Source organism: Nycticebus coucang, chromosome 7 (assembly GCF_027406575.1).
Source record: "Nycticebus coucang isolate mNycCou1 chromosome 7, mNycCou1.pri, whole genome shotgun sequence".
Taxonomy (NCBI): domain Eukaryota; kingdom Metazoa; phylum Chordata; class Mammalia; order Primates; family Lorisidae; genus Nycticebus; species Nycticebus coucang.
This window is the reverse complement of record NC_069786.1, coordinates 72,753,988-72,778,442: the sequence shown is the minus strand read 5'-3', so window position 1 is coordinate 72,778,442 and position 24,455 is coordinate 72,753,988. Positions and strand designations below refer to the sequence as shown.

At 34.5% G+C, this 24,455-nt stretch overlaps 1 protein-coding gene across 1 annotated transcript in view; it reads right to left on the bottom strand.

Annotated features, from left to right (window-relative positions):
* Positions 1-2,310: 2,310 nt before the first annotated feature.
* Positions 2,311-24,455, bottom strand: part of MTX2 (metaxin 2) — a 77,894-nt gene continuing 55,749 nt past the window's right edge. Inside the window, exons 5-10 of the mRNA XM_053597541.1 lie at positions 22,714-22,790; positions 21,465-21,557; positions 20,966-21,004; positions 20,452-20,577; positions 19,400-19,476; positions 2,311-2,763 (exon numbers count right to left, since the gene is read on the bottom strand). Of these exons, the coding sequence (XP_053453516.1) occupies positions 2,592-2,763; positions 19,400-19,476; positions 20,452-20,577; positions 20,966-21,004; positions 21,465-21,557; positions 22,714-22,790 (584 nt within the window). The 3' untranslated portion in view covers positions 2,311-2,591. The remainder of the gene's footprint in view (positions 2,764-19,399; positions 19,477-20,451; positions 20,578-20,965; positions 21,005-21,464; positions 21,558-22,713; positions 22,791-24,455) is intronic.

Genomic DNA, 24,455 nt, shown 5'->3' with positions numbered 1-24,455 from the left:
GAAACTAAATAATGCACATCATTCAAAAGTCATCAATCATCAAATAGTAGACATCAAATGTAGACTAAATCTGTACAGATTTGTATTTTCTTACATGCAAAACTGTCATTCCACAAAACTAGTCATGATTTAAATTTTTTAAAAAAGGGTGCATGCTACTTATTTAAAATTTACAGTAAGTACTTCGGCAACAAAATATTTGTTAGCAAACTTTTCAGTAATAATTTTTAACTACTGTGACTTGGCTTTATGAACCCTAATTTAAAAAATAAAGATATAAAAAATGAATCACCAAAATTGATGTCAAAGTTTATATTTTCTAATGTATTCTGTTTTGAGTAATTTACCTCAACACTAGAAAGAAACAAGCCCTCTCTGAGAGTGATCCATTCACAGTAAGTCTTAAGAGTAAATATGTCAACTTAGAATAAACAACCAGTCTCCAGTGTTCCTCATATTAAGATAAGAATACAGTCAGTTGTAATCATTAAGATTAAAATACCACAATCCACTTTGATGAAGTATATTTATATCCAAAAATCTCTAAGAAAAATCTAAATTGTGTTTTCAGAAGTATAAATTGTACAATTAAATATGATGGTAATAGGAAAAGTACATCATTATATACAAAACAAGCACACAAAGATACGTACAAAAACCTGTCATAAAAATCGTGTAAAAAATACAGGTAACTGAGGATTTTCATTTCAATAATACACATTACAAAATTAGTTCAGGAAAGTTAATAATAGCACTATAGCCCAAAATGAGCACCCAAATTTCATATGGGATTTAGAGTAAGGATAACCTGTCTTTTATATGACATAAATCTGTAATTTTAAAAAAGAAAAAAAAGGCACAGTGATTAAAAGCCAAACTGATGCTGGACTATGTAGGATTCAATGCCAACTTATACATATTAACTCTATGACCTTGGGCATCCTTTTTTTGTCTCCACTTCTTCACCTGTAACCTGGGGATAATAGTGTGTTGTTGTTGCTGTTATTATTTAGTTTTTATTTCATAATTAGATAAACTTTAACTGTGCAATCCAGTAAAAGGTGGAAGAGAATAAAGAAAATATAGAACCCAAAGAACTGCAGTGAGAATACAAAGATTATAGGATATTGAGAATAAATGGGGTAGAGGGGAGCTCTCCTGAGCCACAGAGGGAATAATCTGCTGGTTAAGATAAAACACAAGTCAAATTTTTTAGAGTTGCTAACAGTAGGCAATGGTGACCTTCTTGCTGATCTTGGCATTCCTGGACCTAAAGTGCTCCATGGCTTCCACAATATCCATACTCTCTTTGATCTTGCCAAAGATCACATACTCACCATCCAACCACTCGAACTCATCAGTGCAGATGAAAACCTGGGAACCATTTGTGTTGGGCCAAGCACTGACCATGGACAAAATGCCAGGACCTATATGCCTCAGGATGAAGTTCTTACCATCAAATTCCTCCCCACAGATGGAACTTGCTGCCAGTGCCACTACATGGCATGTGTAGTTACCTTTGTCACATAACCCCTGGAATAATTCTGTGAAAGTAGGAACCCTTATAACAGAATCCTTTCTCTCCCATGCTCAGAAAGTTTTCAGCTATCTTTGGAACTTTGTCTGCAAACATCTCATAGAAGACATGGCCCAAGTCCTTGCTATAAATGGCAGGTGGTATCTGCAAAGCCACAGTGTTTTTATAGGATTAAATAAAATTTAAAATTCCTGGTAAATAACAAAAAATAAATAGATAAATAAAAGTACTATTATTCTAAACATGTTTTTAAAAAAGATTTTTTTTACATCTGATTCTTTATAGTATCTTCAGTTTTCTGATATATGAAACATCAGAAAATCTGAAGACACAACATATAATCCTGTTTATATGTAAATTCTCATTGCTACTTCTGTGAAAACTATCCTCCCTTCCCCACAAAGGGAAGAAAAGCATTATTAAAATGTTCTTGTCTCAAAAAAATAAGGTCCCTCAGTCTGTGCCTTTATCAAATGTAAATCATAGCTGCTTTAATGAAATGTTTTCTAATTCAATTAAGTTGAGATACAAAGAATGTTGTTAAGTGTTAACTCTATATCTGGATTTAACCACCTTAAAATCATATACGTTTCCCAAGTGCACACTTGTTGAGAACATTTCCCCCATTATAGTTTCACCATGTACATAGCAAAGGAATCTTGGAGTATAGAAAGCAAATTACTTGCCTCAGAAAAGATAACTTTATTCCACACGTGTAAAGCTCAATGAGCAGCTTTCAGTACGATCAAAAGAAAATAAATATAAGAGCCATGCAGTACTTTAAGCTTTATTTTTATATGCATACATGCTTCAAGGAAACAAAAATTTCAAGATATAGAATACAACATATCAAGTGAAAAAATCTGGAATTATTTTAATGTGAACACGAAACAATAATATAAAGTACATATAAAGGATACATTATATAATTTGTTTTCAGGTTTCAAAAAGCAGTGATTTGGTTTTAAAATTTTGATACAATATCTGTTATAACATTGAAGTAACATATTTCAAAAGTTAGATTTTTAAAAAATAACTTAATTAACACGTAAGTCTAAGACAACCTGCCTTTACCACGATCTTCAAAATAGTGCTGTTCAATTCTTCTACAGAAAGCAAGGAGGTTGCTATAGTTTTTTACCTTCTCAGAAAGTTCATCATTGGTCAACTGTGTGGTAAGAATGGTGTATAGATGGCCAAATACCAGTGCATCAAGTTCAGTAGGCCTAAAACAAAAGTAGAAATGAGAGTCATTTGAGCAGAATTTAACTTTTTGGTAGAAAACACAGTGGGCTCTCTCTACCCACAGGTTCTGCATCTGCAAGGTTCAACCAACCTGGGGTTAAAAATATTTTAAAAAATTAAAAATAATAATTCAAAAAACAATATGAATTTTAAAAACACAGTGTAACAACTATTTTCATAGCATCTAGAGATGATTTAAAGCATACAAGAAGATGTGCGGAGGTTACATGCAAATACAATGCTATGCCATTTTATATGAGGCTTGAGCATCTGGGAATTTGGGTATCTGCAGGCACTTTGAAACCAATTCCCCCTAGATACCAAGAGATAACCATATATTCCTTTAAGAAACATTTTATTATCAATTTGAAAGAGAAAAGCTATGTAAGAAAAAAATTCTACCACAACTTGAGATAATTTATTTTGTCTCAACTTGGAGTTTCTATTATAAGAAAAAAAAATTTAAGTACAATTTGCTACTTGTATGATTTGTTTTTGGAAGTAACAATAATATTTAAATGTGTTAAAATAATAGAAATATAATAGATTGTGTTCGTTTTATTCATTACTTTACTCACTAAATAAACATTGCAAGCCTCCAGTGTGCCTGGAACTATACCCGATGCTAGAGACATAAGAACCAGAAAGATAGCCTAAGACAAGGGCACACAACATAAATTACCATAATACAATTTATTAAGTGTTTTAATAGATACGTAGACAAAATACTGTCAAAACTCAGAGGATTTCCTCTGTGGTGCTGCAACCAAAAAATGATAACCAATCATCTAACCACATATCAACAACATGATGTAATTTCAATTGTACCACTTGTAGAGTAACTTAGATTTCTGAAGAAAACATGATCATAAAGCATAAAAGTAGGGTCAAATCTTATAAAATTTTCTAGGTTTTAATCATACATTATTAACAGAAAAATGCAATTTACCTCACCACTAGTGGTCTATAAAGGGGGCATCACCAATATAAATTATATTAAAATAACTATCAATGCAATATTACTAAAAGGAGAAAATACCATCATAATTACAAACTAATTATTACTGTTAGTTCTCAGTGATAAACAAGTTCTAGGAAAACATGTGTTAGCCCACCTAAAGTGAAAATATATGTTGCAATAATCTGGTCTGGCAGAATAGATTTGGGGATCAGTCAAATCTAAATTTGAATCCCAATTGTGCCACTTACTGGCTATGTGGTCTTGGTCATTACTGATGAATAATCGCATTGAGTTGCACAGCTTTAATACCACCTCCATTCCACTAAATCCCAAATATTTATCTCTGGTCCTAGTCTCTCAGCTGAGCTCTAGATCCACACATTCAAATGCCTACATAACATCTCCACTTCAATGTTAAGTATCTCAAACCTGCTTGTCCCTTAATCTTCCCAAAATAAAAGGCACCACTATTAACCCAGCAGTTCACACCAAAAATCTAGGAGTCACCCTTGAGTCCTCTTTCTTTTACCCACCCATAAACACTATCAAGTCTGGTGAGACACTACTTCCAAATAATGCTGTAAATACCACTTATCTCTCTCTCTCCATTATCATCTCCTATTCTGAGCTACATCATCTCTCACCCAAACTACAGTAATAGCCTCCTAATGTGCCTTCCTGCTTCTCTACGCTGGAATGACCAATATCACCAGATCATACCACCCCAGGTATAAAATATACCAATGGATTTTCATTTCACTTACACTAAAATGACAAACTCCTTACTCTAAGTATAGGAAGCCTAGATGGTCTGGTTCCTGCCTACCTCTTCAAACTCATTTCCCACCATTCTCAACATGCAACCCAAACTGTTCTTGCTTCTTTAATTTGAACACAACAAAACTCAAGTCAGTCCCGAGGCTTTCACAGCAACTATTTTTACTGTCTAAATGCCTTCCACTGGCTTCACATTGCTGGCTCCTTCTTGCAGCCCACAGTAAAGTTGTAAGAAATCTCAAGTGTCCTTAGACTCTGTGATGATAATCTTATCATCACAGATGAGTCAATAACAAATGGATCCCTGTAAAAAACCAAGGATGTATAGGGGATAAATGTAGAACTGAGGTACTTTGCAAGAAGTACTATAAACACTAACTCTTTCAAATTCCTAAACATATTTTTTAAAACATACATCTTATCTTACCACTTCATGGTTTATTCTCCTAACTTTGTTTAATGCCAGCTACCCTTGCTTCTTGTATTATACTAGAGCCAAAAAAAGGTGAATGATACATATCCCCTGATGCAACTTCCCACAGTGTAGATGGCCATCCTTTATCAATAAATGAAGGCTCTGAATTAGTTCAAGCATAAAAGTAGGCTCAAATTACAGTGCTTCAGAAGTACTACTGAAGTGGTCAAAATGTTACTTGCTGTAACTATATACCCACATAACTCCAAAAGTGTTGAATTATACATGGGCATGAGCAAATAAAAATTGATCTGATGTTACATAAAGACAGCAACTTTGTTGCAAGTTACTTTAGAACACCAACAGAAAGAAGAATTATAGATTGAATCAAACTAAGCACATATAGTCACACACTGCTTATCAGTGGGAATAAATTCTGAGAGATGCACAGTTAGATGATTTCATTGCTGTGAGAACATTATAGAGTGTACTAGCACATACCTAGATGGAATGGTTTACTACATACCCAGGCTATCTAGTATATCCTATTGCTACTGGGTTATAAACCTGTACAGTAAGTCACTGTATAGAATACCGCGAGCAACTGTAATATAATAGTAAATATTTGTATATCTAAACATCTAAATATTAAAAAGGTACAATAAAAGAAGGTATCATAATGTTATGAGACCACTGCTATATATACAGTCCACCGTGGATAAAAAGTTATTTAGTGCATTACTATGTGTATGCATGTATATGTGTGTTTACATACACTCTTAATATGCTCTTGAAGCATATTTTTGTAATCCTTACAAATTTCAGCAACTATACTGGCTCTGATATATATAAATTACCAACACCAACAATTCTTTCATTTAAAAATGTATACCTATGGTATAGTTGTACAATTGTATGCCTTTGTTAAAACTGATAGAACTAAACATTTAAAAGAGACCATTTTACTACATATAAATTATATATCAACAAACCTGTTTAAGTCACGATCTTAATTAAATTATCTTCCTATACTACATGAAGAGGAAACATAACATTCCACCTTTTAATTATCTTGCTATACCATGTAAAGAGAAAACATAGCTTTACATCTGTCTGCTTACCAAATAGTTTGTGGATTATATAATTTGGACATATAAATAGCAATTCCTCCCTTCTAACAGCTCTAAGATATGTCATATATATTGTTGCATTTATCGGTATAGACTTATTTTTAAAAAAATTCCAAGGTGACAAATATATCTTTAAAGTCTTAAGAAATGTGGGGCAGTGAGAGCAAGATGGTGGCCGAGTAACAGCTTCCCTGCAACTGGGCACCATGAGTCTGGGGAGATAAGACTCCAGGCATCTCTGGCTGGTGGGATCTGCCTATAATTATTCCTTTGAGGACACAGGGAGTCAGTGAGAGACTTCTGGACCCCAAGAGGAGGACAAAAACAGTGGAAAACTGGCAAGTGGTTGTGTGTGTTTGATCGGTATAATCCCGCCAGCAGCAGTAAGTACAGCAGCAATGAGACTGCAAACTGGAAAGGCCTTACCTGTGAACTGTTTTGGTGTCTTTGGACTTGGCACTCAGTTGAACTGCCATGGGGAGAGCTTGTGCAGGAGTGCAGACAACTTTGGGCATTGTCCAGGGCTCCAGACTGAGCTGCTGAGCTGGACGGACCTAACAGTATTCAGCTGTCGGCCGCAGAGACCCATTGTGAGAGAACTGCCCCAGCAAGCTCCGCCCTCAGGGTCGCAGAGCAAAGAAAAGGCGGGAGCTAGTAATCTAGTGATTGAACAGCCTAAAGGTGGGGACTGAGCCTCCTTATAGCCTTAACCTTCAGGGGCAGAGTGAGATGGGTTTTGGCACACTGAGTAAGTGGATAGCCACTTCACCAGGGATCCCAGCGACAAGCACTTTCTTGGGAAAGCTTCTGTTTAGCAAAGTTTAGAAGTTTAAAGTGCCTTTTAAGAGGGCTGAAGAGAGATTTAGGGTCTCCACCCTGTAGGGTTTGAGAAATCAGCGGAGGCTTCCAGTCATATCAGCATTGTGATTAACATCACATACCCCAGAAGACCACCTGTTCCCGAGACAATATTCAACAAGATATATATACTGCTTTGCTTTTGGCTGTTTTTTGGGTTGTCGTTGTTTTTTTTTGTTGTTGTTGTTATTGTTTTGTTTTTTACTTTCAACCTTTTCCCTACAGATTTTTTCTTTTCTTTTTCCATTTTTCTAGTTTAAATACAATTTCCCATTGCTGCCTTTCTCAATAATAAGAACTTCATTTTTGCTAGTGTTTCTACCTCTACTATTTGGTTTTTCACCCAATTTTATCCTGTAAAGTTTTCTGTTTGCTTGTTTCGGTTTGAATTATAGCATTTTTGTCTTTCCTCTCTACTTGGTAGAGGTGTGGTACTGTGTCCAATCACGTTAGCAAAGAGCTGCTGACCTCAAGGGAACCACCCAAACTGGCACCCCCAGAGGTTGGGGATTTTTAAGGTTGTGTCAAAGTACCCTACTGTACACCTATATTGTTCTGTCTCCCTCTTTCTGTGCCTCTCTTCTTTTTGTCAATATTCCCTTTTACCCACCTCCTCTCCTTTCTCTATTTTCGTTCTTTCTTTTATCCCTTCTTGCTCTTCAACCTTCTCACCCTTCTGGTTCTGTACCAAAAGGACACATCGAAACACTAGTCCACAGGCATGTGAACTTAAAGAGCAAGAGGAAGTGAAAGGAAAATTAGGGCAAGGAAACAGATAAAAGTAATGACTCATTAGAAAGAGTCAGCAGAAACCTTCAGGCAAGAACCAGCCCAGAGCAACCCCTCCAAGGGACCATGAGGTAGCTACTGCAGAGGATTCCACCTATAAAAATTGTTAGGAATGACAGAAAGGGAATTTAGAATACACATGATGAAAACAAGGAAGGAAATGATGGAAACAATAAAAGAAGCTGCTAATAAAGTGGAAAATAACCAAAAGGAAATCCAAAAACACAATCAAATAAGAGATAAACGATATGAAGAATATAGAAAGGATGTAGCAGAGCTGAAGGAACTGAAGCAGTCAATTAGGGAACTTAAAGATGCAGTAGAAAGTATCAGCAACAGGTTAGACCATGCAGAAGAAAGAATTTCAGAGGTACAGGACAAAGTTCTGGAGATAACTCAGATAGTTAAAGGGGCAGAAAAGAAGAAAGAGAAATAGAATGTTCACTGACAGAATTATGGAACTTTATGAAGCGTTCCAACATCGAGTTATAGGAATCCCAGTAGGGGAAGAAAAATGCCCCAGAGGAATGAAAGCCATACTAGAGAATATTATAAATGAAAATTTGCCAAATATCACCAAAGATTCTGACACACTCCTTTCAGAGAGATATCAGACCCCAGGCCGCCTCAACTCTAACCAAGGTTCTCCAAGACACATTGTGATGAACATGTCCAAAGTCAAGACAAAAGAAAAGATTCTTCAAGCTGCCAGGAGTAAGCGCCAGTTGACCTGCAGGGGTAAATCCATCAGGGTGACTGCAGATTTCTATAATGAAACTTTCCAAGCAAGAAGACAATGGGCATCTACCTTTAATCTACTTAAACAGAACAATTTCCAGCCCAGAATTTCATATCCTTCTAAGCTAAGCTTTAAAATTGATGGAGAAATCAAATCATTTATGGATATAAAAACATTGAGGAAATTCGCCACAACAAGACCAGCTCTACAGGAAATACTTCAACCTGTTCTACACACCGACCATCACAATGCATCAACAACTAAGTAAGAACTCAGCAATTAAAGGACAGAACCTAGCCTCCACACTGATGCAAAAGATAAAACTAAGCAATGGACTCTCACAAAATAAGATGAATAGATTACTACCACACTTATCAATTATCTCAATAAGTGTTAATGGCTTGAATTCCCAAATGAAAAGGCACAGATTGGCTGACTGGATTAAAAAACACACGCCATCCATTTGCTGTCTGCAGGAAACACACCTGGCTTCAACAGAATAATTAAAACTCCGAGTCAAGGGTTGCAAGACAATTTTTCAGGCAAATGGAACTCAGAAGAAAAGAGGAGTTGCAATCTTAATTTCAGATACATGTGGATTTAAAGCAACTAAAGTCAAAAAAGACAAAGATGGTCACTTTATATTGGTCAAGGGAAAAATACAACAAGAAGATGTTTCAATTCTAAATATTTATGCACCCAATTTAAATGCGCCCAGATCCTTGAAACAGACCTTTTTCAGTATGAGCAATATGATATCTGATAATACCACAATAACAGGGGACTTTAACACACCTCTTACACACCTGGACAGATACTCTAAAGAGAAATTAAACAAAGATATAAAAGATTTAAATGAGACCGTAGAACAACTGTGCTTGATAGATGCATATAGAACACTACATCCCAAAAATAAAGAATACACATTCTTCTCATCACGCCATGGAACAATCTCCAAAATTGATTATATCCTGGTACACAAAACAAATATCAACAGAACAAAAAGAATTGAAATTTTACCTTGTATCTTCTCAGACCATAAGGCACTAAAGGTAGAACTCAACTCTAACAAAAATGCTCGACCCCACCCAAAGACATGGAAATTAAACAATCTTCTGTTGAATAACAGATGGGTGCAGGAAGAAATAAAACAGGAAATCATTAACTTCCTTGAGCATAACAACAATGAAGACACAAGCTACCAAAAACCTATGGGATACTGCAAAAGCAGTTTTGAGAGGAAAATTCATCGCTTTAGAAGCCTACATTCGAAAAACTGAAAGAGAGCATATCAACAATCTCACATGAGATCTTATGGAATTGGAAAAAGAAGAACAATCTAAGCCTAAACTCAGTAGAAGAAAAGAAATATCCAAAATCAAATCAGAGATCAATGAAATTGAAAACAAAAGAATCATTCAGAAAATTAATGAAACAAGGAGATGGTTTTTTGAAAAAATAAATAAAATAGATAAACCATCGGCCAGACTAACGAGGAATAGAAAAGTAAAATCTCTAGTAACCTCAATCAGAAATGATAAAGGGGAAATAACAACTGATCCCACAGAGATACAAGAGATCATCTCTGAATACTACCAGAAACTCTATGCCCAGAAATTTGACAATGTGAAGGAAATGGATAAATATTTGGAATCACACCCTCTCCCTAGACTTAGCCAGGAAAAAATAGAGCTCCTGAACAGACCAATTTCAAGCACCGAGATCAACGAAACAATAAAAAATCTTCCAACCAAAAAATGCCCTGGTCCAGATGCCTTCACACCAGAATTCTATCAAACCTTCAAGGAAGAGCTTATCCTGTACTGCAGAAATTATTCCAAAAAACTGAGGAAGAAGAAATCTTCCCCAACACATTCTATGAAGCAAACATCACCCTGATACCAAAACCAAGAAAAGACCCAAACAAAAAGGAGAATTTCAGACCAATCTCACTCATGGATATAGATGCAAAAATCCTCAACAAAATCCTAGCCAATAGATTACAGCTTATCATCAAAAAAGTCATTCATCATGATCAAGTAGGCTTCATCCCAGGGATGCAAGGCTGGTTTAACATACGCAAGTCCATAAACGTTATCCACCATATTGACAGAGGCAAAAATAAAGATCACATGATCCTCTCAATAGATGCAGAAAAAGCATTTGATAAAATACAGCATCCTTTTCTAATTAGAACATTGAAGAGTATAGGCAGAGGTGGCACATTTCTAAAACTGATTGAAGCTATCTATGACAAACCTACAGCCAATATTTTACTGAATGGAGTAAAACTAAAAGCTTTTCCTCTTAGAACTGGAACCAGACAAGGTTGTCCTCTGTCACCTTTACTATTCAATGTAGTGCTGGAAGTTCTAGCCAATACAATTAGGCAAGACAAGGAAATAAAGGGAATCCAAATGGGAGCAGAGGAGGTCAAACTCTCCCTCTTTGCTGACGACATGATCTCATACTTAGAGAAGCCCAAAGACTCAACCACAAGACTCCTAGAAGTCATCAAAAAATACAGTAATGTTTCAGGATATAAAATCAATGTCCACAAGTCAGTAGCCTTTGTATACACCAATAACAGTCAAGATGAGAAGCTAATTAAGGACACAACTCCCTTCACCATAGTCTCAAAGAAAATGAAATACCTAGGAATATACCTAACGAAGGAGGTGAAGGACCTCTATAAAGAAAACTATGAAATCCTCAGAAAGGAAATAGCAGAGGATATTAACAAATGGAAGAACATACCATGCTCATGGATGGGAAGAATCAACATTGTTAAAATGTCCATACTTCCCAAAGCAATCTACTTATTCAATGCCATTCCTATCAAAATACCAACATCGTACTTTCAAGATTAGGAAAAAATGATTCTGCGTTTTGTATGGAACCAGAAAAAACCCCGTATAGCTAAGGCAGTTCTTAGTAACAAAAATAAAGCTGGGGGTATCAGCATACCAGATTTTAGTCTGTACTACAAAGCCATAGTGCTCAAGACAGCATGGTACTGGCACAAAAACAGAGACATAGACACTTGGAATCGAATTGAAAACCAAGAAATGAAACTAACATCTTACAACCACCTAATCTTCGATACACCAAACAAGAACATACCTTGGGGGAAAGACTCCCTATTCAATAAATGGTGTTGGGAGAACTGGATGTCTACATGTAAAAGACTGAAACTGGACCTACACCTTTCCCCACTCACAAAAATTGATTCAAGATGGATAAAGGACTTAAATTTAAGGCATGAAACAATGAAAATCCTCCAAGAAAGCATAGGAAAAACACTGGAAGATATTGTCCTGGGGAAAGACTTCATGAAGAAGACTGCCATGGCAATTGCAACAACAACAAAAATAAACAAATGGGATTTCATTAAACTGAAAAGCTTCTGTACAGATACGGAGACAATAACCAAAGCAAAGAGACAACCTACACAACGGGAAAGGATATTTGCATATTTTCAGTCAGACAAAAGCTTGATAACTCAGACCTATAGAGAACTCAAATTAATCCACATGAAAAAAGCCAACAATCCTATATATCAATGGGCAAGAGACATGAATAGAACTTTGTCTAAAGATGACAGACGAATGGCTAACAAACACATGAAAAAATGTTCATCATCTCTATATATTAGAGAAATGCAAATCAAAACAACCCTGAGATATCATCTAACCCCAGTGAGAATGGCCCACATCTCAAAATCTCAAAACTGCAGATGCTGGCGTGGATGTGGAGAGAACGGAACACTTTTACACTGCTGGTGGGACTGCAAACTAGTACAACCTTTTTGGAAGGAAGTATGGAGAAACCTCAAAGCACTCAAGCTAGACCTCCCATTTGATCCTGCAATCCCATTACTGGGCATCTACCCAGAAGGAAAAAAATCCTTTTATCATAAGGACACTTGTACTAGACTGTTTATTGCAGCTCAATTTACAATCGCCAAAATGTGGAAACAGCCTAAATGCCCACCAACCCAGGAATGGATTAACAAGCTGTGGTATATGTATACCATGGAATACTATTCAGCCATTAAGAAAAATGGAGACTTTACATCCTTCGAATTAACCTGGATGGAAGTGAAAGACATTATTCTTAGTAAAGCATTACAAGAATGGAGAAGCATGAATCCTATGTACTCAATTTTGATATGAGGACAATTAATGGCAATTAAGGTTATGGGAGGGGGGAAGCAGAAAGAGGGACAGAGGGAGGGGGGTGGGGCCTTGTTGTGTGTCACACTTTATGGAGGCAAGACATGATTGCAAGAGGGACTTTACCTAACAACTGCAATCAGTGTAACCTGGCTTATTGTACCCTCAATGAATCCCCAACAATAAAAAAAACAAAAAACAAACAAAAAAAAGAAGTTACACAATAAAAAAAAAAAAAGAGAGAAACTCTAACAGCAATTTGATTTCCTCCAGCTCCATAATAATCGGAGATTTCAACACTCCTTTGGCAGTGCTGGATGGATCCTCCAATAAGAAGCCGAGCAAAAAAATTTTAGATTTAAACCTAACCATCCAACATTTGGATTTAGCAGACATCTACAGAACATTTCATCCGAACTAAACTGAATACACATACTTCTCCTCAGCCCACGGAACATACTCCAAAATCAATCACATCTTAGTTCACAAGTCTAACCTCAGTAAATTTAAAAAAATAGATATTATTCCTTGCATCCTCTCGGACCACTATGGAATAAAAGTTGAACTCAGTAATAACAGGAATCTGCATACTCATACAAAAAGATGGAAGTTAAATAACCTTATGCTGAATGATAGCTTGGGTCAGAGATGAGATTAAGAAGGAAATCGCCAAATTTTTGGAACAAAATGACAATGAAGACACGAATTATCAGAACCGCTGGGATACCATAAAGGCAGTCCTAAGAGGGAAATTTATAGCACTCCAAGCCTTCCTCAAGAGAATGGAAAGAAAGGAAGTTAACAACTTAATGGGACATCTCAAGCAACTGGAAAAGGAAGAACATTCCAACCCCAAACCCAGTAGAAGAAAAGAAATAAACAAAATTAGAGCAGAATTAAATGAAATTGAAAACAAAAGAATTATACAACAGATCAATAAATCAAAAAGTTGGTTTTTTGACAAGGTCAATAGAATAGATAAACCTTTGGCTAACCTAAGCAGGAAAAAAAGAGTAAAATCTTTAATCTTATCAATCAGAAATGGCAAAGATGAAATAACAACAGACTCCTCAGAAATTCAAAAAATCCTTAATGAATATTACAAGAAACTTTATTCTCAGAAATATGAAAAATCTAAAGGAAATTGACCAATACCTGGAAGCACATCACCTTCCAAGACTTAGCCAGAATCAAGAGAAAATGTTGAACATGCCGATATCAAATTCTGAAATAGCATCAACCATACGAGATCTCCCTAAAAAAAAAAAAAGCCTGGGAGGAGATGGCTTCATGTCAGAATTCTACCAAACCTTTAAAGACGAACTAGTACCTATATTATTCAACCTGTTCCAAAATGTAGAAAAAGAAGGAAGACTACCCAACACGTTCTATAAAGCAAACATCACCCTGATCCCCAACCCAGGAAAAGACCCAACAAGAAAAGAAAATTATAGACCAATATCACTAATGAATATAGATGCAAAAATATTCAACAAGATCCTAACAAACAGAATCCAGCAACATGTCAAACAAATTATACATCATGACCAAGTCAGTTTTATTCCAGGATCTCAAGGCTGGTTTAATAAATGTAAATCCATAAGTATAATTCAGCACATAAACAAATTAAAAAACAGAGACCATATGATTCTCTCAATTGATGCAGAAAAAGCTTTTGATAATATCTAGCATCCCTTCATGATCAGAACACTTAAGAAAACTGGTATAGAAGGGACATTTCTGAAACTGATAGAGTCCATCTATAGCAAACCCACAGCCAATATCATACTGAATGGAGTTAAACTGAAATCATTTCCACTCAGATCAGGAACTAGACAAGGCTGCCCGTTGCCTCCACTGCTCTTTAACATTGTGATGGAAGTTTTAGCCATCGCAATTAGGGAAGAAAAGGCGATCAAGGGTATCCATATAGGGTCAGAAGAGATCAAACTTTCGCTCTTCGCAGACGATATGATTGTATATCTGGAAAACACCAGGGATTCTACTACAAAACTCTTAGAAGTGATCAAGGAATACAACAGCGTCTCAGGTTACAAAATCAACACTCATAAATCGGTAGCCTTTATATATACCAACAATAGTCAAACTGAAAAAACAGTTAAGGACTCTATTCCGTTCACAGTAGTGCCAAAGAAGATGAAATATTTGGAAGTTTATCTAACAAAAGACGTGAAAGATCTCTATAAAGAGAACTATGAAACTCTAAGAAAAGAAATAGCTGAAGATGTTAACAAATGGAAGAACATACCATGCTCATGGCTGTGAAGAATCAACATTGTTAAAATGCCTATACTTCCCAAAGCAATCTACCTATTCAGTGCCATTCCTATTAAAATACCAACATTGTACTTTCAAGATTTGGAAAAAATGATTCTGCATTTTGGAACCCCATATAGCTAAGGCAGTTCTTAATAATCAAAATAAAGCTGGGGGCATCAGCATACCAGATTTTAGTCTGTACTACAAAGCCATAGTGGTCAAGACAGCATAGTACTGGCACAGTAATAGAGACATAGACACTTGGAATCGAATAGAAAACTAGGAAATGAAACTAATATCTTACAACCACCTAATCTTTGATAAACCAAACAAGAACATACCTTGGGGGAAAGATTCCCTATTCAATAAATGGTGTTGGGAGAACTGGATATTGACATGTAAAAGACTGAAACTGGACCCACACCTTTCCCCACTCACAAAAATTGATTCAAGATGGATAAAGGACTTCAATTTAAGGGATGAAACAATAAAAATCCTCCAAGAAAGCATAGGAAAAACACTGGAAGATATTGGCCTGGGGAAAGACTTCATGAAGAAGACTGCCATGGCAATTGCAACAACAACAAAAATAAACAAATGGAACTTCATTAAACTGAAAAGCTTCTGTACAGCTAAGGAGACAACAACCAAAGCAAATAGACAACCTACACAATGGGAAAGGATATTTGCATATTTTCAATCAGACAGAAGCTTGATAACTGGATCTATAGAGAACTCAAATTAATCCACATGAGAAAAGCCAACAATCCCAGATATCAATGGGCAAGAGACATGAATAGAACCTTCTCTAAAGAAGACAGACGAATGGCTAACAAACATGAAAAAATGTTCATCACCCCTATATATTAGAGAAATGCAAATCAAAAGCACCCTGACATACCATCTAACCCTAGCGAGAATGGCCCACATCACAAAATCTCAAAAATGCAGATGCTGGCGTGGATGTGGAGAGAACGGAACACTTTTACACTGCTGGTGGGATTGCAAACTAGTACAACCTTTTTGGAAGGAAGAATGGAGAAACCTCAAAGCACTCAACCTAGACCTACCATTTGATCCTGCAATCCCATTACTGGGCATCTACCCAGAAGGAAAAAAATCCTTTTATCATAAGGACACTTGTACTAGACTGTTTATTGCAGCTCAATTTACAATCGCCAAAATGTGGAAACAGCCTAAATGCCCACCAACCCAGGAATGGATTAACAAGCTCTGGTATATGTATACCATGGAATACTATTCAGCCATTAAAAAAAAATGGAGACTTTACATCCTTAGTATTAACCTGGATGGAAGTGGAAGACATTATTCTTAGTAAAGCATCACAAGAATGGAGAAGCATGAATCCTACGTACTCAATTTTGATATGAGGACAATTAATGACAATTAAGGTCATGGTGGGGGTGGGGGAAGGGGAGAGCAGAGAGAAAAAGGAGGAGGGGTGGGGTAAGGAAGAGCAGAGAGAGGGAAAGAGGGAGGGGGTGTGGTCTTGGTGTGTGCCACAGCCTTTGGGGGCAAGACATGATTGCAAGAGGGACTTTACCTAACAAATGCAATCAGTGTAACCTGGCTTATTATACCCTCGATAAATCCCCAACAACAACAAAAAAAATTTTATGCCTTCTTATCTTATATCGTCATTCTTTCTACATTTCTGTTGATTATCTTCTGTTTTTTCATTTGAATATTAAAGCAAAACGGTACTAGAAAATGTTAACATCCTAATTTTTTCCACTTAAAATTTTTCTGGCACTGATCTTTTGTGTTTATTCATCATTACTTCAGATTTCTTTCTTTCTTGTACCTTTTTACAGTATCATCTAATTTTAAAATATTTAGTCCAGATGTTTCCTAATTTCTCTTTCCCAATATTCTGTTAACTTTTAATCTCTTCACACTACTAGAAATAATCTACATATCCCTTCTTTATATGCCAACCACTGATCTTTAGGACTGTCACACAAATGTTTACATCAAGCCTTTTGTTTCTTGGTCTTCTTTCCCCAATTATTATTCTTGCTGTAAGAGCTTCCTTAATTACCTTTTTGCTTCAGTTTCTTTCACAAGTTCTCGCATCGTCACCAGCAGTTAAGCTAGGAGGAAAGTTGTTTCTAATTTTAGGGAGTAAGGAGAAGGAGAATACACAGAGAAATTAAAGTATTCAGGGCCTCTAACTTAGATTCCAATACTATATAGCTTGATTTAAGCTGGGACTCACAGGGGTCTTCAAACTGCGGCCCGCGGGCCACATGAGGTGGTGTGATTGTAATTTGTTCCCGTCTTGTTTTTTTACTTCAAAATAAGATATGTGTAGTGTGCATAGGAATTTGTTCACAGTTGTTTTTTTTTATTTATTTTTTTTTTTAACTATAGTCTGGTCCTCCAATGGTCTGAGGGACAGTGAACTGGCCCCCCGTTTAAAAAGTCTGAGGACCCCTGCATGGTATAGTGCCTTACAAAGTGATGATACCTACTATATAATGGAATGAAAAATTTTGCCACAATAAAGAGAAAATACAAATTACTTTTTCCTAAATGTACTTTATTTGTACTTTAATATTACATGACTGGGTAAAACTAATTTTTTTTTATTAAATCATAGCTGTGTACAATAATACATTTATGGGGTACAGTATGCTGGTTTTATATACAATTAGAAATACTTATAACAAACTGGTTAACTAGTCTTTTAAAATTAAATCTATTCTAGTCTTCAATCATACTTATTTGCCAGGGAAAAATGTTTATCTGCGTAAGTATTACATAAGGTAAAATTACTTAAAAAATTTACATATTCTCAAAAGCAAGCCTTTGGTTTGTGACTATTTCTAAGTTAGAATTTTCATTATAAGTTTATAATTATGCCCTGAGAAGCAAAATAAGTTAGATCTACTCTCCTGGCCTCCTGTAAAGACAATGTGCAAACTAACTGGTAAAACAGAGTAAGTCTGAACAATAAAATACACCCCTTCTGAGCTTTTCAACTCCTAAGAATCCCTGTATGAGGGAATAAAAGGGTAGTAACTACATAACACTAACATTTGGTTACATTTCTTTTATGTTAGAGACTAAACAAATAGCCTCTGCATATCAAACAGCTCTGGAAACAAGAACATAATTATGGAAGGCTTATCTACTAGGATTTCATGGTTTGAACTGTATGATCTTTCCTCTTTAAAGATTAACAGAGCCCAAATTTTATTTGAATATCAGTTACATATAATTCACATTATTCATGCTATGAAGTAATGTAACTTAAATATTTTCAAGCTATCATCATAGTCATTTTTACTACAAATATTAATATCTTTACCAAAAGATGTTTGATATGGCTGTAGATAACAAATGCTTATGAAGATATAATAAATAATAGCAAATAATGCCTTTTAGAAATTATCAATCTAAAAAGCAAACAATTTTTATTAAAAAGCCAAGAAAAAGACTTTTTAGCTAAACAAACCACTAAGATTAAAATGCTAATTTAAGCCGATCTTATACTGAATCACAGAATAGATTGATTCTGATATATTAGAAAATTAGAATTTTTTTTTCTTTTTTTGAGACAGAGCTTCAAGCTGTCGCCCTGGGTAGAGTGCTGTGGCATCATAGATCACAGCAACCTCTAACTCCTGGGCTCAAATGATTCTCTTGCTTCAGCCTCCCATATAGCTGGGACTACAGGCGCCTGCCACAACACCTAGCCATTTTTTGGTCGTAGCTGACTTGTTTGGCAGGTCCAGGTTGGATTCGAACCCGCCAGCTCTGGTGTGTGTGGCTGGTGCCTTAGCTGCTTGAGCTATAGGTGCCGAGCCAGAAAAATTATAATTTTTAATAAATGAAAATTCATTATTTAACCAGAGTCTATTCAAAATTGCAAAACAAATCTGTCAATGAAACATGAGCTACTCAATTTACATATGTGCATATGTAATGATATCCTTTGATTTCTATGCTTTATATAGTTTTTATTACCATTTAAAAGATAAGTTCAAAACAGTGCTTTCCAATATAATAATATTTTTTATTGTTTAGTTTTGTTGACTTTCTGTTTCCCATGGTATCACCCTACACAGACTACTATAGTTTCACTAATAGCATCTTCATGCTGTTATAGTACTGTAAAAGTTTTAGAATTTTGTTAAGATTTTGAAGTTACATATCTAAAACCTTCAACTATCTCTATTAACAGCCTTTATCATATCTAATAATAATGACTGACTTATGTAACTACCTTTAAGAGAAATTCTCAGTGACAAAGACCAAATTTTAGAAATTTTACTTTCCCAGAGCCTTGCTTTCTGTGTTTGACAGCCAAAAAGTGTTAAATAAATTGCTCAATGAGTACAAAAATTTTATAAATAACTAAATCTTTTCATAAATATTTTTTGAAAATGCAATTCCTTTATGATAAAAGAAATTTGCAACCTAACAATACAGGGGAAAAGCTAACTTAAGAAAATAAAATTTCTTACTGTTTATTGAAGAAATATGGTTGTGTTCCCAGTCTTTGTGAAAGAGCTTGACAGCATTGGTCTACATCTTCTAAAACCTATCACAGCCAATATGGACCACAAAGAAAAACACTCAAATTAGCAAAACAATCAAGAGTATCTAAAAATTTATATCACAGCTTACAACAAAAATATAAATATAGGTTACTATATTTATATTTTATATTATATTTAAATCAGACTACAGACCATAAATAACACTTTCTATATAAGAAATAGAAAATTTGAGAATAAATTTCCTTTAAATATGTTTAAGTTAATTATAAGAACTTTGTCAAGAACAAAAACATTATCCTGAACCTATTTATTCAAATGACTTTGCAGATAAAAAAAAATTCGCTTCATAAGGACAACACTGCTGACCTACCAGGAGTAAAAGCATTTGAATTGTTTTCCCACTAGTGGAGAAGGACTTTATTTACTCTTTCTCTATTCATTTACTTAATCCCCCCTTGTGGCCAATGACACACATCAGTGAAATAGCTGGCCAAGATTAAGGGTAGCCATAGAAAAGACAGACATTAATTAACTTGATCTTAGTGGACGAGACATGTATTTTACAATTTTGCCACTTTAGTAAATTTAAAACCAAAGAAAAGTAAATATATTAAGTACTTATATTTAACAGGGTTTCTTCTTTAATAAGCCCGATGTTGTAGAACCGTATTTATTGACATAAAAGATGCCCACAATGCATTGAAAAATGGGGAGAGAAATCAGGTTATATAGTGGCAGGCATAATATGATCCCACTTAAGGAATGTTCTCCAAATGGTTAAAAGTAGCAATTGCTAGGTGGTGGGATTTTAGGCAAGTTTTACTTACTTTTTACACTTTTCTGAATTATAATATTTGCTTTACCTTCAGGATGTATGATTTTCAAAAGAAATAAAATTCCTTCATGTCAGAGAAAATAACAGCAAATGTTTTGCTAATGTTACGAAACATCAACATAAAGAAGGAATTTTTAAGGCATAAAAGTTGAGGGTTTTGTGAAGTTCAACATGAACTTACCTGGTCCAGAGTCTTGTTACTCCAACCAATAGCTTTCATCTTACGTTTGATTTCCCACTGTTTCTGATAGGCCAAAATATGATTCAGAGGCCAAGGGTAAGGAGATCCATACCTAGCATGAGTAATCTAAAACAAAAAAATTTCATTAAAAATAGGATCCTTCCTAAAAACAATGTCTGGTTTTACATATAGAACTCTAAAAGAAATATATTTTCAAAGAACATAAATAGAGTAATCTGAGAAAAATACACAGCTTGCAACCTAAAAAATTAAAATCTTAAACTGTACCCTTTAAAAATATGTAAACTTTTATGTACTTTGCAACCAGTTATATCAAACAATGACACATAGCTTCCTTAAAATGTATGTGCAAGCAAAATTAAAGTAAGTGGAAAAACTGTATCACTAATGGTATAAACCACAATGTTTCATTTATGAGCAGGGACTTTAGATTCTGAGCAAAAGTGTTTTCTCATTAAATTTTAATTAAGATAAATGCTACAGAACCACTCACCTCCCCTACTGTAGCTTCATCGCACCACTGAAGATACAACTAGGAACAAAAGAACAGTCACTAAAACTTTAGAATACCAAAGAGAAAAAGGATGAGAAAGTTATTTCTCACCATAGTAATTTTTTGTAAACCAATTTTGTAAGTCACATGTGTGAGGGTTTGTGTTCCTTAGCTACTACTAAACTTAATGGTGGAACCTTGTAAAAATATTTCTTATTCACACAATATATCTCTAAATACCATTAAGTAAACTTCAAAAGGCCAAAGTAAAATAATGAGCAAGCTAGAATCACTCCTTTTTTACAGACGGAAAAAATAAAGGAAAATGTCAGATAATCTGTTCAAAGATAATGATGAAATAATTTGAGGAACTATCCTGGCCCCAGAATTACTTGACCATTTTCCCATTTCTTAATAACTTTAAAATAACCCATAGGAAAGAATATATATTGTGAGAGGAAAAAAATTATTTTTTAACCCATATTATCTGGTATTCTACCTCTGCAGTCAACAGCATATTGTTGACTAATTCCATGTAAGCTTTCATTTCTGCTTTTTGGACTTCATCCAGCCCATCACTAAGAGAATGGCCCTAAAGGGAATTTAAAAAAATTTTAAATAACATCATATTAAATATACAAAAACTTTCAGTTATCTTAATACCAAGTACTATAACATGTAACTATCCAATGGATTAATTCCCAAAATGCCTCCCCAAACAAAATTATTCTATATAAAAGCATATTTAATACTCTGTATCATTACAAAATATTAATAAGTAGTATTTATTATATAAATGCATTTCCAAGAAACCAAACTGCATTATCAATTATTCCACAAAAGCAAAAAAAAGATGGAATACTGTTTATAAAAGTACAGCCACTAATTTTAAAATTCGAATACACTGTAGTAATTAGTAGAGACATGAAATGGTACTTCCTTTAGTTCAATCTGGCAGTCTATTGCAAGATTTTAAAAATGCATACCCTATGACATCCCCAAATCACTCTTAGAAATTTATTCTAAGGAGACAGACAAGTGTACAAGTGTTTACATACAAAAAAATGTACCCTAGCACTCTGAGATAGCAAAAAACTGGCCACAATCTATGCTCATTAGTAAAGACTTGAGAAAATAAAATTATAATATAATATATCCAATATTACAGAATACTATACAATTTAAAAGGATGACATATATCTATATACCTACAAGTATTAAGAGAAGAATTTCGAACATATTAATAATTTGAAAAGGTAGGTTGTGAAATAACACATACTAATATAATTGATTTTCATGTAAAGTCCAGAAAGATGTTTCCCAAAACATTAATGGTTATTGTTCCTTGATAACTATTATAATCTAAACTGAATAAATGAAAAGTAGAATCTTTCAAATAGATAAACTAAATGTATTAACTTCTGACTATAACTTCTATCTCCTTTCTTAAAAATCAAATGGATAGTTCATAACAACCTACCAGTTTTCACTTATGACCAAAATTCTCATAAGCATAAGTTAGAAAATTATCTACCATTTTGTAAAGATCAAACTACCTCTTTTGTCCTTGGCTTACATCATGAAAAATACCAACCTATACTGCAGAATATTTTCTAGTAGTTTGTATTGGCATTTTATAAAACTAGGTTAAAATCAATGTAAATGTTAAGATACACTAAAGAATGATGAATGACTTACTTACCAGTAAGTGTGATTAAATGCATTTAATATATATATATATTTTTTACCTTAGCTTTAACAAATTGGACTATTGGACCAAGTTCTGATACTACTTGATTTCCCACATGAATAAAAGGTACTTTACCTATTGAGGGGGAAAAAATGTGTAAAAACACTTTCAGTAAAGTTTGTGCTAATAAAAAAATAAATTAACACAAAATGATGTTCTAATACTATGTACAGATATTTCATAAAACTATAACTTTTGAAAATTACAGTCAGATACGTATGTTAAATCCCATAAATTTTTAAACACTGATTACTAACCAATTTTAAAACAAAAGGAAAAGGAACAAATAGATTCATTTCTAGAGTATTCGTTTGGATATAATAGTAGATCACAATATTTTCTTTCAGAGCTAACATTAATAAATCACTATACAATAGTAAACACTAATTTTCCAAATTACATGAACCAAGGTAGGACACTGGTTCATGACCACTGATAAATTTTAAAGAAATTGACCGGGCTTTCTCTTCAGAGTACAAAGAAAACACTACTTTGTAAACTCATTTAAGAAGTCTTCTTTTTATATCTCCTAATTTTAAATCTTTGATACCCGTTAAACTCAATATTTTAAACACATCATGTTTTTCACACAAAATATCAAGAATTAAGAGAATTAACAATCTTTGAAGGTACACTCCTTGGTGAGTTATAATGCAAAGTGTGTTCCCAACACATGTAGGAAAAAAGAACTGGCTTCTCTAAATACATGTCACATTAACAAATACAGTATTTCATTTTAATAAATACCAATACTTAATGAAATTATCACAGGTGAGAGAACAAAATAGTTTCTAAATAGCAAGAAGGTCTACGCCAAATTCTAAAACATGAAACTTGCTGTCAGACCTAGTTCAAATAGAGTTCACACTAACAGCAGGCTTCTTCCTGCGCCTTTTCAATAGTTTCACTCCTCTCTGACTCAGTCAGCCTGGGGGTAATGGATGAGGTGCACAGTACTAACAATAGCTTCATCTGCATGGACAGGATAACATGCATTACAAAGAAAAAGCAGGCCTTTTGGAATACCACAACTCTCTGGATGTATTTAGAAGACATTTCCCTGTCACCAATTCTGCATTCCTTCCTTCTTATTCGGGTAAACATTAGGCCATATTGTTTTTTAACTTGGAATAAAATCTTTGTAACTACTATACTACTAGAATTAGTTTGGGTCCTTTGAGATAAAATGATCTGAGAATGAAAACTATTTAGTGCTTTAACTAAAAGTATTTGGGGTTATAGTACATCTAGAGCAAAGTGTACTCATTTTCAATAACTAGCGTCAAGTTCTTAGAAAAAAAGTTTGTATTTTCTTAAAAATATCTTGAGCATTGTAGATTCTAAAGCAGAGAAGTCTGGGTAGTCAATCAAGTATTCATCTTATATGTATATCCCTAGATATAAAGAAATATATAAAAATCAGGGCAAAAGTTAGAAGTGAATAATATTTTTCTCACTAGCCTGACTTATAATGGAGCCAATGTTCTATTATTACAGGTATCAGGCGAAAGCAAAATGGGACAGTTATTCTCTGGCACCAATCAATGGTCAAAAAAGAAAACCAAGGCCTCTGTTTTTCTTTTTAAGTGAATAATCACATTTAGAACTTTTATTTCTAAAGAAAGCAAGACCATGTTACCAAGTAAGTATACAGATTCAGAGAATGTGAGAAATACAAAGGACCTTGGATCACCTAATTAAGCCACCTCATATTGCAGAAAAAGTCAATGAGGCTCCGAA